The sequence below is a fragment of the Dasypus novemcinctus genome, chromosome 17, assembly GCF_030445035.2.
Source record: "Dasypus novemcinctus isolate mDasNov1 chromosome 17, mDasNov1.1.hap2, whole genome shotgun sequence".
Lineage (NCBI taxonomy): Eukaryota > Metazoa > Chordata > Mammalia > Cingulata > Dasypodidae > Dasypus > Dasypus novemcinctus.
The window spans coordinates 36,864,139-36,878,202 of NC_080689.1; the positions used below are offsets into that span (position 1 = coordinate 36,864,139).

Consider the following 14,064-nt stretch of genomic DNA (forward strand, 5'->3'; position numbering starts at 1 on the left):
AGTTATCATCAAAATGAGGATATAAAAACTTGTATCACTATCACTGATACCTGAGCATTTACAAAGGATGTATTCAGTAAGAAGAATAGATTCAGAAAAAGTTCATACAAGCATTTAGACTATTTGGAAGCAAAAAGTAATTTTTATTTATGAAATATCTCAAATATCTAAGTATAGTAGAGTGGCTCAAATTTAAACTTCTCGGTATAGAAATGTATAGTCCCATTTTCAGAAATGTTATTAAACTGGCTTTGTAAAAACCATAAAGATATATGGTGTTGGATAACATCTGGGCTTCAACCTTTAGATCTGTAATACAGATGAGCTGTAAAACAGATGAGCTCTAAACTAACAGTTCTAAAGTTCTATTTTATGATTCTATGAGAAAGTATAAACTCTCTGGTCATCTTTTAACAAATGATTTCTAGATCTCCTCTAATATTAAAGACTTATTAGAAAAATCACATAAAGCTATTCTTCGAAAAGCCAGGGCAGAAGTATAAAATATTGAGAAATATATGAAGTCTTCAAAGCAATGGAGTGTTTCAGACAATTAAGATTAGCATATTTGATTCTTACTGTGTAGGCATAATATAGCCCCAAGCCAATATAAAATTCTAATAATGGACAAAGAATCAGTATTGAGTAGAAAATATTTTTTGATATTATAGGAAATATTAAAGAATGTATAATACATTAAAATATTGCATCAGTGTTTTCCCTACTCAGGTCTTCTGAAATCTTGCCACACCATTATATTAAAAAGTCAACTCCCCATTTCCTCTGATGCCTGGTTGTTAATTGTGTCACCCTTCTTTTAGTTCCTCTTTGTGGTATGAGATGGGGATTGGGGGATTTTATGGGACTGTTAGAGGGTAGCATCTCGGTAAAAGCCACATTTCTCAAAAAAGTTTCTAAAGAATTTAGGTTTATAACTCAGTGGGTCCAGTTACAAGCATGTGAGTATTTGTTATTTTCCAGCGGTTTAATTCCTGATTCTTTCTCTCCTATTTAGTTTTCACAATACCTTCATGAAAATGCATCCTACGTTCGCCCCCTTGAGGAAGGAATGCTTCATTTATTTGAAAGTATTACTGAGGATACTGTGACTGTCCTGGTAATTTTCTTCTTTGTATTACTTCTGGAAGTGGGAACTCTTTCAAAAAACACTATTAATCTCGAAATTGTTTTCCTTTTCCAGGAGACAACTGTGAAACTGAAAACTTTTTCTGAACATTTAACCTCCTACATCTGCTTCCTTAGGAAGATTCTTCCTTATCAGTTAAGAAGGTATTTACCCCTTGAAGCCAGTGACTTCCGGGAACTGTGGGGTGTAACCTGACCTCCTCGGGAGTTAATAAAATAGAAATATGTACCTCTTGTCCTCTGGCTGACCTTTCTGCACCACAGCCGATTTGTACTTCTGTGAAAAAGGAAAATCATGACTTGAACAGTATAAAACTTATATTTAAGAAAATTGAGGGATTGTCTGTTAGCTAGGATTTTTTTCAGCACTTCAGTATCGTGGTTACTGCTCTAACCATGAAATACTTTGAACCGGTATTTTTAATGATTGCAAATGAAGCATTTATCAAGAGAAACATTTCAGTTTTGGATTTTTATTATTCCCTTGCTATCAACATCTAGATGTCGGTTGCAGTAGTTAACATCTACATTTCAATTCATAATCCTTAGGTTTCTTTAAAATAGTATATTCTTGTTTTTATTATGGGTAATTTATTTTAATTTATTTTTATAAATGAAAAACTTTATCTGCTCGAGCCTTTATAGGATATCTCATTAAGTAACCTTAATTAAACATCCCTCTTTATTTGAGAAAGGCAAAGAAAATAGTGCATGTAACTGGAATTTGATAATACTGCTAGTAAGTGATTGATACTTTTGGTCTAAAACTACCAAGACTGCCAATTCATCTCAATCTATTCATCCTCAAATGTAGGCTTTTTTTTTAATAATTAAAGAATAATAAGGCTGAAGCATTAGAGGAATAAAAACATTTATTAAAATATATTATAAAATAAGGTTTAGAAATTGTTTAGAAAATTTATAGGTATTGAAGATATATGAGTAATTGTAGTTTTATGTCATTAGTTTTACTTATCAAACTAGGGTATTAGGTTTTTGCTTTCATAAAAATATAAAATTTCATTTTTTAATTTAATAACCATAAAGGGTCATCTAATTTCCCAATTCTAACCCAACAATGTATTTTATGTTTCTATGATTTTAAATTCTATGCATAGTATTTTAAGTTCTATGATTTCCACATATGACAGGGTTTTAGGAATCAGGGAATTATGATTTAAACTATTAATTATCAATTATAGTTTCCTTTAAATCCTTACATGCTCTGGTTCAATGCAAAGGTTTTTTTTGAAAATTGAGTCTGCATATTTAAATAATGCTAAAATTGAATATAACCTTGTTTATTCAGCTTATATTTAAGAAGTATCTTGGGAAATGGATGTGGCTCAACCAGTTGGGCTCCCGCTACCATATAGGAGGTCCAGGGTTCGATGCCCAGGGCCTCCTGATGAGGGCAAGCTGGCCGACACGGAGGCCTGGCTCATGCTGGAATTCCACCCCACGCAGGAGTGCCCCACTGTGTGGGAATGCTGCCTGGCAGGGGAAAGCCACCCCACGCAGGAGTGCTGGCCGATGCAGAGATCTGGCACAGCAAGATGATGCAACAAGAGACACTGAGGAGAGAAAATAAGAAGATGTAGCAGAACAGGGAATTGAGGTGGTGCAAGAGAGTGATTGCCTCTTTCCCACTCTGGAAGGTCCTAGGATTGGTTCCCAGAGCCGCCTAAGGAGATTATAAGCAGACACAGAAGAACACACTGCAAATGGACACAGAGAGCAGATAAAGGGTGGAATGGGGTGGCAGGGAAGAGAAATAAATAAAATAAAACTTAAAGAAAAAAGAAGTATCTGGTTAAGAATAATTACAAAAATGGTGCTTTCTAATGAAATACTTATGCATTTTATTTTATCTTTATTTTTCACTATTACATTTTTAGAAACACAGAATAAGTCCTTTCTTGATCTAGAGTTTCTATTCTTGAAATGTCCTGTCCCATATACTTTCAGCTCTACCTCCTGAGGTATTCATGTTTTTAGGCAATTTGGGGGGCATTGGTTTAAATGCCACTTTAATTGACAAGATGACTTGTTGTTTATTAGTAAATGGGCTAAGTCTTGAATGATGTGTTTGCTATAAATAAAGTAGATGAGAAATGGCAAGGGAAAGGGAATGGATGTAATTATGATTCCTATGCTAATCTTCCTACCTTTTGTAAAAAATATTTTACGGACAGCGAATGTGGGTCAAACGGTTCAGTGCCTGCTTCCCACATGGGAGGTCCTGGGTTTGGTTCCTGCTATCTCCTAAAAAACAGAAAAACAACAACAAGCAAACAAATGAGAAAAACCAACTCAGGGGAGCCAGTGTGGCTCAGTGGTTGAGCACTAACTTCCCACATACGAGGTCCCGGGTTCAATCCCTGACCCCAGTACCTCAAAAAAAAAAAAGTATTTTACTTGCCTACCTGCACATTTTTTATAAACATTGGTAATATTTCACATTTTTTTTTAACCTTGTAACTAAGATTTCTCAAGTAACTATTTAAAATTAAAAATGGTGAAATGTATTCTATGAATATTAAGCATTTATTTTTAAATTTGAAGCTGTATTTTTTTCCCTAAGCTGTTTGACTTCTTAAACTACATGCACACTGAAAAAACTTTCTTAATGATTCTCTCAGCTAATGTTGGTGGCAATAATACCAATTCCTGTTTAATTTTCTTTAGGAATTCAGTTTATGAAATCTTTTTCTCCTTTGATTATTTTTAAGGGACACATTTTTGTGCTACTCTCAGGATGGAAAAACAAGTCCTCTATTACTATACTGGCATTTGCAGAAAGCAGTTGTATGTGTGTCATGGTGCTCAGGGAAAAAAAAGGAACTTTATAAATGAGATCAAGTTCTTTTTCTGCAGTCTTAGATACAGTTGTTTGGGAATTTAGGTGGTTCATTGTAGCTAATAAAAAATCAACCAGGAAGCTTATCTTTAAAAAAATCTTCCCATTCCTAGTTTAGAAGAAGAATGTGAATCTCCTCTTTGCACATCTGCGTTAAGAGCCAGGAATCTAGAGCTGTCCCAGGATATGAAGAAGATGACAGCTGTGTTTGAGAAGCTCCAGACTTACGTTGCTCTTCTCGCCTTGCCAAGTAAGTGTGTTTTGTCTTTCATGATTCAATTTGAAGGACTTATGGCCTTGCGCAAATCACTTGACCTCTCTGTACCACTGTTTCTCCATTTGTAAAATGGAGGTAAATGTTGTGGTTATTAAGTTAAATTAAGAGTGTAAAATATCTAGCATAGAAGATGTGCACTAAATATTAATTCCCTTCCTTTCCTTCCTCTTTTTAAATGGAGAAGGGCAAATCATAAGAATTTGTATCAACGTTCCAACAGGTAGCATAGGGAAGCTTTAGTAGTAAAATGGCCTTTTTTTTTTTTTTAAGATTTATTTTATTTCTCTCCCCTTCCCCCCACCCACTGCCCCAGTTGTCTGTTCTCTGTGTCTATTTGCTGCATGTTCTTCTTTTTGTCCACTTCTGTTGTTGTCAGCAGCACTGGGAATCTGTGTTTCTTTTTGTTGCGTCATCTTGTTGTGTCAGCTCTCCGTGTGTGCGGCGCCATTCTTGGGCAGGCTGCACTTTCTTTTGCGCTGGGTGGCTCTCCTTACGGGGCGCACTCCTTGCATGTGGGGCTCTCCTATGTGGGGGACACCCCTGCATGGCACGGCACTCCTTGCGCGCATCAGCACTGCACGTGGGCCAGCTCTACATGGGTCAAGGAGGCCCAGGTTTGAACCACGGACCTCCCATGTGGTAGATGGACGCCCTATCCACTGGGCCAAGTCCGCTTCCCTAAAACTGCCATTTGAGAAAAAGAATTTTCAGAAAATTTAAATAGATCTTAGTTTAAATGATACTTTAAAAATGCTGTGGGTCTCCTGGTGCAAGTTTCTGGCTTTTTTTTTTCTTTTTGGTTTGTGTTTTTTGTTTTTTGTTTTTTTTTTTTGTAATAGCTTTAATTGTGATATAACTCACATACCATTTGATTCACTCATTTAAAGTCCGATTTACAGTATATTTGCAGATAGTGCAGCCATCTCCACAATCAATTTTAGAACAGTTTCCTTACCTCAGAAGGAAACTCTCTATACTTGAGCTATTGTTTCCTCCATACCCCACGCCTCTCCAGTCCTAAGCAGCCACTAACCACCATATTAAAGATTTGCCTGTTCTAAACATGTCTTATAAGTGGAATCATATAAATATGAGGCTTTTGTAATTGGCTTCTTTTATGTAGCATAATGTTTTCGAAGTTCATCTACATTGTAGTAAAAATTCACCAAGACTTTCATTTCAAAAAGGATAATGAAAGACATAATCATGCTTAGCAATTTAATTTTGATTTGTAACCATTACAATTATTTACAGACATGAGGGATGCAAATCAAAGTTAGAAGTGCTGTGTTTATTACTTTTATATCTGGAAGTGTCTGCAATGATTTTCAGAGCCCTTTTCAACCTATCACAATCATTCTTCATTCTCTTTCTTCCTGAAAAAGTAGTGGGAGATGTTAGGTGGTTACTGTTTCAGGCAAAGTCTCCTGGAAAAATGTTTAAGCTTGTGGTTTTGATTTTGTAGGTACAGAACCAGATGGACTCCTTCGGACAAACTACAGTTCTGTCTTAACAAATGTTGGTACTGCTCTGCAGGGATTTCATAATGTCATGAAAGGTGAGGCTTGAAAAAGAACATAAATAACCTTAAGACCTTAGTCCCTCTTTCTCAGATCTCCCTGAATGAGAGTTAAGCAAATACTGCTGAAGCTAATAGACCCCAGAAAAAGACTTAGTAGCATTTGGCTTACATTGAGGTATACAGCTCATTGCCTTCTGCTTTTCCCATCTACTTCATTTCTGAAGGTAAAGTAAGTGCTAAAGAGAAATCCTTGCACAGAATACTTTAGCTAAAATACTTTACTCTGACTTAAGGCATGTGTGTAAGTTTTACCAAACCAGACCTGCTGTTCAGGGGCATTTGGCAAAATACTTTGCAATTTTTGGAACATAAGCACAAAGAATTGAGGAAACTAAGAAAGAATGCAACAATTTCCCACCATCCTGTGTTTTTTTATGTTCAAGTACCCATTTTAAATTGTTTTGTTTAGCATAGCCTTAAGAAATGAAGGTTTATTCTTAAACTTTAAATGATCAGTTTTCAGTTGCTTATGCATATATTCTGAAGGGCAAAGGGAAATGTTTTAACACATTCCATATGCTTCAGCATGTGATTCAGTCCTGTCTTTAAAATCTATAGGACTGCATTGCCTTTAGGTTTTCCCCCTCTTTTTCTTTTAGAGACACTTGAGGTGGAGGGAGGGAACAATTACTAAAGACTATTGGAAATAGCCCTGGGTGCCTAGGTTATTCATGATAGTATTTAGTAAATGTAACCAATTGCTAATTTCATAGGGAAGAATTTTTTAAAACTGAATACTGTGTTGTATGGTTTGCATGTGTAATGTGGGTGTATTTGGGACCTTCTTACAGATTGGCACATAATCTCTGGCAATAGGAATCAGTCTTAGCAGTATTACTGAGAACCACCTTACCATTCAGTCTGAAGAGAGGACCTTCCTGTGGCTTGTTTTCAATCATCAGGAACTTTTTTTAAAAGTCATTTTTTTAAAGCTTCTGGAGCTAGCCTTGGTCACGAGAATCACAGCTTGGATAGGCGGCCTGGGTGGCAGTTGACACTAGTCAACTCCAACCCTGTGGAACCTGTTCTGGTCTGTAGAAAATCCAAGGGAGTGGAGCCTCATTCCTGTGCAATTTTGGTGTAAGAAGCTAAGACTTAGCTGTCATTCTCCATTCCACAATTTTCCTTACCCTAGAACTAGGTCATCTAAACCATAAGTAGCTCTGTGGCTATGGTTGTTATTGTTGTTATAGTTGTGTTTTGTTTTTTTAATTTTCCTATCCTGGTACCATGATTTATTATAGCTGGTGGTTTCTCCAGAATTTCTATATAGGAGGTGCTAAAATTAAAATTTTGGAAGGGACCTATCCATTGGAAGGAATCTTAAAACTTCATTTATATAGAAAATATCTTGTCTTTACTTATATTGCTATTTTAATTATTTTGTAATAGTTTTCTAAAGATGATTTTGTTCATATATTATATAAGATTGAGAAGATTTCAGTTGGTCCAAATCAAAGAATGCTGTTATTATTTGATATGATCTGATGGAGATTATGGGAGGGTCAGAGGCCTTGTAAGTCCCCTTTGTGTCTCTATTTCTTTCACTCCTTGAAGATGAGCAGAATATAAAGAAAGAATATTAAAAGACATGAGGGATGGTTGGCAAGTGGGATTATGAGGGTCCATTGCTAGGTTTGATGTTAAAATGGGCCTTCTTACTTAGCTTGCAAAACTATTGTGGATCTCTCATGAAAATTCAGAGTGATCATTAACTGCCATGAACAGAAGAAACTATTTTTTTAAAGAGAACTCTTATTTCAAACAACTTCCCTCCTGCTTTGCCCTGAATGAATAATTGTTGAAAGGAAGGAAGTAAAGAAGAGGAGAAATAAAGAAGAAGGAAGGAAGGAAAGAAGAAGGGAAATAAAGAAGAAAGAAGGAAGGAAGGAAGATTAATTTTAGTTTAAAAAGACAGATAAGGATTTATGAAAATGCATATCCTAAATGGAATTAACATTGGAGTGAATTAATCTTTTAACAAATGGCATTGTGAGAATTGTTTGATATTTAATCTCCTAGGGAGGTCTAAAGTATGTAGACTCATAGGATACAGAAAAGGAAAAATAAAGCTATTGTCTTAGGTCACATGATTTCTATGTTCTTTTTATAATGAAAATTTAATATCAAGTAATACCCTAAGTAGTTAAAATACTTGAACTCAATAAGGAGTAAACATTTGGATTGGGAAAATTATAGTCAAACTAAAATAGCACTGATACTGTTCTTCTTTCACAAGTATCTGTTACCTACCAAATAAGATTGCATGTCAATCAAGTTGTATTATTACAACATCATATACCTCTGGTAAAATATTGAAAACAATGTGGCATGTAGCAAAAAATGTCTGTTTTAAGGTCTAGCATGTTCAATCCAAAAAAAATGTTCAGTGTTCTGATTGAGATTTTATATAATTCAGGATAATTTATGATTATATAGAGGATAATAATTTTTTTAAAAAAATATATGAAATATAATAATAATGAACCAGTGTTGGTTCCTTAGCCATGACAAATGTACCATAGTGATGTAAGAAGCGAATAGGGAAACTGCATGAGGAGTATATGGAAACTCTTCTGTACTATCTTTGCAACTTTTCTCTGAATCTAAAATTGTTCTAAATTTAAAATTTTACTATATAGAACATATATATATAATGTATATATATTTATAGTAAACAATTCCCTAGTTTTAAAATTTTAGTAAAAATAATCTCATTCATAGAACATAGTAATTTTGTATTAAAATATTATATCAGGTAGAGGTCTTGGCCCAGTGGTTAGGGCGTCCGCCTACCACATGGGAGGTCCGCGGTCCAAACCCCTGGCCTCCTTGACCCGTGTGGAACTGGCCTATGTGCAGTGTTGATGCGCTCAAGGAGTGCCCTGCCACTCAGGGGTGTCCCCCGCGTAGGGGAACCCCACGCACAAGGAGTGCGCCCCGTAAGGAAAACCGCCCAGCGCAAGAGAAAGTGCAGCCTGCCCAGTAATGGTGCCGTCCACATGGAGAAATGACACAACAAGATGACACAGCAAAAAGAAACACAGATTCCCATGCTACTGACAACAAACAGAAGCAGACAAAGAAGATGCAGCAAACAGACACAGAGAACAGACAACCGGGGTGGGTGGGGGAGGGGAGAGAAATAAGTAAATCTTTAAAAAAAAAATTAAAATATTATATCAGATTAAATCTCAAATACAATTTCATCTATTTATTTTCAAATAGTCTTTTTTCTATAGTCTAAAATTACCTAAATTTCTTAATTCTGGATAAATGTAATTCATTGCATACATATCTGCTATGAGTTAATATCCATGTTTTTTTACTTTTTTGTATAGTGATAATTAGAGCTCTTGTAATTGAATGATTCTAAAAAATTCAAAAGAAGCTTCATTGTATATGCTTTCTTACTTAAAAATGTAATTACCCTTTCATTTTAAAAAATCAGGTATTGTCTTAATGATCCCTCCATTTTCTCTTATTTCCAGGACAAAATCAATGTATCTCTCAGTGACCCAGAAAACCCCAAAGCTTAGCTGTTGGTCACAGTCTCATCTACTGCAATTTCTGTTAACCCTTTCATATCTAAGATTCTTTGCTTTGCTTTTCTAACTATTGGACTTTATTGTAATATTCTTGGCCTGGAGGCAAAAGCCAGACATTGGAATATCCATTCCTTATCTGGCTATGCAGACACTTCTCATAGTCTGCTAGGATAGGTACTAGGAAACTAGCGAAGGTCCAGGAGCATTTCAGGACATCGTGCCCATGTTGGCTGTTCTGTTCAAGCCTAAGGATTTGCTTATGTAAGTACTGGGTAATTTCTCATTCGTGCCTGCTGGGCTATTGAAACAGGTTTTAAACTGGTAAACACTGGTCAGGTTCAGTTACCCAATCCTAGAATTAAGGCTACTACTCAGATGAGAGGGAATGAGACCCTCAGCTGGGGGCTCCCATAAAGATAGCCAGGATGGTGTCAAGAGGCCCTCAGTTCCTCAATTCTATTTTTTTGTGTGTGAACTGATGACTAATATTTAGAATCGTTCTACATCAAATAAACTCTGCAAATTTGTAAGAGTAAATTTGAGACATTTATAGGCGAGCTGTCTATATGGGACTTGCCTATAAATAGTAATGAGCTTTCATTTGATTGTTTTTACAGATATTTCCAAACATTATAGTCAAAAAGCTACAATAGAGCGTGAACTTCCAACAGCAACACAGAAGCTTATAACAACTAATGACTGTATCCTGTCATCAATCATGGCATTAACAAATGGAGCAGGAAAGGTAGTTTTTCTCTGGTTTATGGTGACATTAAATTCATTTCTTAAATATGTTCTTTTTTTGGTTGTTCTTGTATGACATAGGAAAATTGGTAAGTCCTGTGATAATGCTGCCTCTATGGTTTTGTTTTCTTAATGAGTACTTTTATTGTTACTTTTATGTCATTTTAAATTTTATTTTAATAAGTACTTTTAATGTGACCTCAACAGGTGTCTTTTAATTCAACCCTTAATATTAGATAACAATCATTTGAATCATTAAGCATCTAATTAATATAATTGACCAAAGTGCAGTTTTTTAAAAAAAATCTTTTGGTCTAGAATATGCTGGTTTGGCAGAAATCTCATTTGCAGAGTATGCTTTCTGTGACCTTTGTCAGCACCTTTAACAACTAAGTATTTCTCTGAGAATTACCCATAATGTGTAAAAACCCCAAGTACTATATTCACAACTACTTTACTCCATTTATTTGGCAGACCCAAAGTAATTTCCCAAAGAAATGCTAATCTCCGTTTCTGTATTTTATGTACCATTCTTTTTCTGACAGGTGAAACATAATAGTAACAATTTTTTCCTCCAGTGTTTTAAGTTAACCATAAATGATCATCAATCATGTTAGACATTTAGTGTCATACTTCCCAAACTCAAACTGGTCTCTGTGACTGTTATAGCTTGAGGCTACAATTAAAAGGCATTTCCTTTAGGTTCTGTCAGCTCACAGATCTGTGCCTGCAGGATTCCTGAGCCAGGCAACCTCTTTTTTCCTCTTTCATCTACAGGCATGACAGAAACTTTTTGAAGATAATCCTCACTTTTATTCAGTTAAGAAAAATGCCAGAAATAGAGAATGTTGGCATTGTATAGACATCTCAGCATTTGCTGCCTTTTATGAGAACTCTGAAATAATAAATATCTGCATATGTCATAGATTATTTTAGATTTACTTTGTCTGAAACCTTGAAATGTGTCTCAAGGAGAGTTGTCTGATCTTTGCTGTGGGATTTTTATAAATGTTTTTTCACTAAGTATATGAACTTATGTTAGTTGATGGCTGCTTAATACTGAGCTAATATAATCTGATTAAATTAAATTTTACAGTTTCCTTAAAAAAAGAAAAAAAAACAACCGAGGAGGGAAGTATAACATTTGCATTTTAAAGAAAATTTGGAAAATATAGAAATATTAGAAAGAGGAGAGAAAATAAACCTCATCATACTGCCATGACCTAAATGCAAATACTGAGTATATAATTACCTCTTTTGTTCAATAGGAATATTTAGCTCAAGGTTTTTGGAATCCTAATTTTCTTGAAAACTATCTAACATATAATTTCACTTGTCATAGTAAAACATTAGTGAAAAATATAACCTTTCAGATCACTATAATTAATTGCTTACTTTTTGAGCAGTTTTTGCCAAGGTAGAACACCCTTTCACAAATCAGTTTTTCTTATTTATAAGAAGAGAATACTCTTTAAAGGATCCAGTACTTTAATTTTCTGGCTAGGCGCCTTCTCAGACATTTTTATTCCTATCACCATTTTATATAGCACTATAGATTCAAAATCATGGCTTAGCAAAACTACGGTCATGGATCTTTGTGGCTGCCTGCATAGATTTAACAGTTGTTAAATGACAAGGGTCTACTGCATTTCCATTCCTTTGTTTGTTTGTTATATTTGTAATTCACAAGTTGAAATTTTCAGAATAAATACATAGAGATTATATTTTCAAGATGCTTGTGTCATGTCTTATATTGGAATAGGAAATATTCAAAGTCAAACTACAAATGGAATGTGTTTGTATACAAATACTGACAGCAGCAGCAGGACTTAATAAGGTAAACACCTCATGAATGTCACCCTCATAGAAAACAAAATCAGTCTTGGCTTTCAAGAATAGAAGTTGTCTAGAGTAGGGCATGTCAGAGTCTGGTCTCAGTATTCATACTAGTATCTGCTTTTTATTATAAATCATTGCCTAGGTATTCACAAATAATGTGAGCTTTTGGGCAGGTGTTAAAATTTCATTCCCATTCTCAGCATCTTTAAACTTTCCTCCAAAAGCTATTAGTTATATGTTCTAGAAATATTATTGGAAAACAAAATCAGTCTTCTTGTCACCTTTCATTTAGATCGCATCTTTCTTCAGCAATAATGTGGATTACTTCATTGCCTCACTGAGCTATGGGCCTAAAGCAGCGAGTGGATTCATTAGTCCTCTTTCAGCTGAATGCATGCTGCAGTACAAGAAGAAAGCTGCTGCCTATATGAAGGCTTTGAAAAAGGTTTGTGAGCTGCTGTTAGCATTTAAATCAGAGGAAAAATCAAGAATAAATCCAGAAAATGGCAAGTGGTTTTGCACAGTCATGTTGTTTAGGTTTTACACAATTTTGGGATGACGGTCGTTGGTTGATAGGGGATGGGGTAGAGTGGTGGTCTGTGGGGAGGAGGAGATGACAGCGACCCAAATCTCCCGTGATCAGCAGCTCTGCCATGTTGGACACATGTCCCTGGTGCCTGGTAGAGTATCTGGTGTGACACAGCAAGGCAGTGAATAAATTTCAAACTTTAGAAAACCTTAAACTGGTAGAAATATAAAAACAATAGAAATGTTTATAATTCTTTTTTTACTATAATGATACATGGTCATTATAAAGAGAAATCAGAAGATACAGCAATATATTAATGTGAGGAAGAAAATTAAGGTCACTCCAAATCCTACCACCCAAAGGTAGCTGCTGTTAACTTTGTTAGAGTACGACTTTCCAAAACATTTTTAATGCATACACACACATCTGTATATGTAAACTATGAAATGCAAAATATATCTGTGTATATATACTGTTTATAATCTGTTTCTTCTCTTAATACATTATGGATATATTTATAAATAAATATTTATCTGTAAATTACTATCATCACTTTCACTGCATGTATTAGTCATCCAAAGGGGTCCTTTTGCAAAATACCAGAAGCCTGTTGGCTTTCACAAAGGGTATTCATGTGGGGTAGGAGCTTACAGTTACCAGGCCATAAAGCCTAAGTTACTTCCCTCACCAAAGTCTATTTCCATGTGTTGAAGTAAGATGGCTGCTGACATCTGTGAGGGTTCAGGCTTCCTGCGTTCCTCTGGGCTCAGCTCCTCTGTTTTTCCCACAAGGTCAGCTTTAGACTATGAGGCTCTCTAGACTTTGCCTCTCTCCACAAGGTCAGCTGTAGGCTATCAGGTGAATGGCTCTGTCTCTTTCCCTGGGATTTCTGCTGTGTCTAAGGAGCCGTCTCTATTACTGTGTGTTCTCCTGGCTCAGGTCCCCTCTTCCTGGGGCTTGCATCTCTTTCCTCTGTGGGCTTACTTCCTGGGTCTCCAGCTTAAGACTTCAGAATCAAACTCCAACATCAAAACTCCAACATCAAAAACGCCCAACTCTGTCCTTTGCTGTGCCTTTTATCTGTGAGTCCCCACCCCTTGGTGCCCTAATGATGTGGCCCAATCAAAGCCCTAATTATAACTTAATCATGCCCAGATACAGACCAGATCACAAACATAATCCAATCTGTTTTTGGAATTCATAACCATATCAAACTGCTATACCCGTCTATAGTATTTCATCTTTAGTATTTCATTCTATAAGTGTGTAATAATTAACCATCCATTGCTGATGGATAGTTTGTTTCCTGTTTTTCAGTTGCAACCATGCTGCAATAGATACTCTTGTACATGGAACTTTTGGCTTTTTTGTTTGTTATAGTTTTCGTTACTTGAAAATTAAAATTATATATAATACATAGACTCATTCATATATGAAATTAGGGAAGCGGACTTGGCCCAGTGGATAGGGCGTCCGTCTACCACATGGGAGGTCCGCGGTTCCAACCCTGGGCCTTCTTGACCCGTGTGGAGCTGGCCC

General features: G+C 35.7%; 1 protein-coding gene across 2 annotated transcripts in view; it reads left to right on the forward strand.

The window, feature by feature from the left end:
* Window positions 1–14,064, forward strand: part of PPP1R21 (protein phosphatase 1 regulatory subunit 21) — a 95,591-nt gene that overhangs the window by 59,889 nt on the left and 21,638 nt on the right. For both annotated transcript variants that reach the window (XM_004458770.4, XM_004458769.5), the window contains exons 10-15: window positions 1,016–1,117; window positions 1,202–1,290; window positions 4,120–4,256; window positions 5,749–5,841; window positions 10,031–10,158; window positions 12,289–12,441. In XM_004458770.4, coding sequence (XP_004458827.2) covers window positions 1,016–1,117; window positions 1,202–1,290; window positions 4,120–4,256; window positions 5,749–5,841; window positions 10,031–10,158; window positions 12,289–12,441 — 702 coding nt within the window. The remainder of the gene's footprint in view (window positions 1–1,015; window positions 1,118–1,201; window positions 1,291–4,119; window positions 4,257–5,748; window positions 5,842–10,030; window positions 10,159–12,288; window positions 12,442–14,064) is intronic.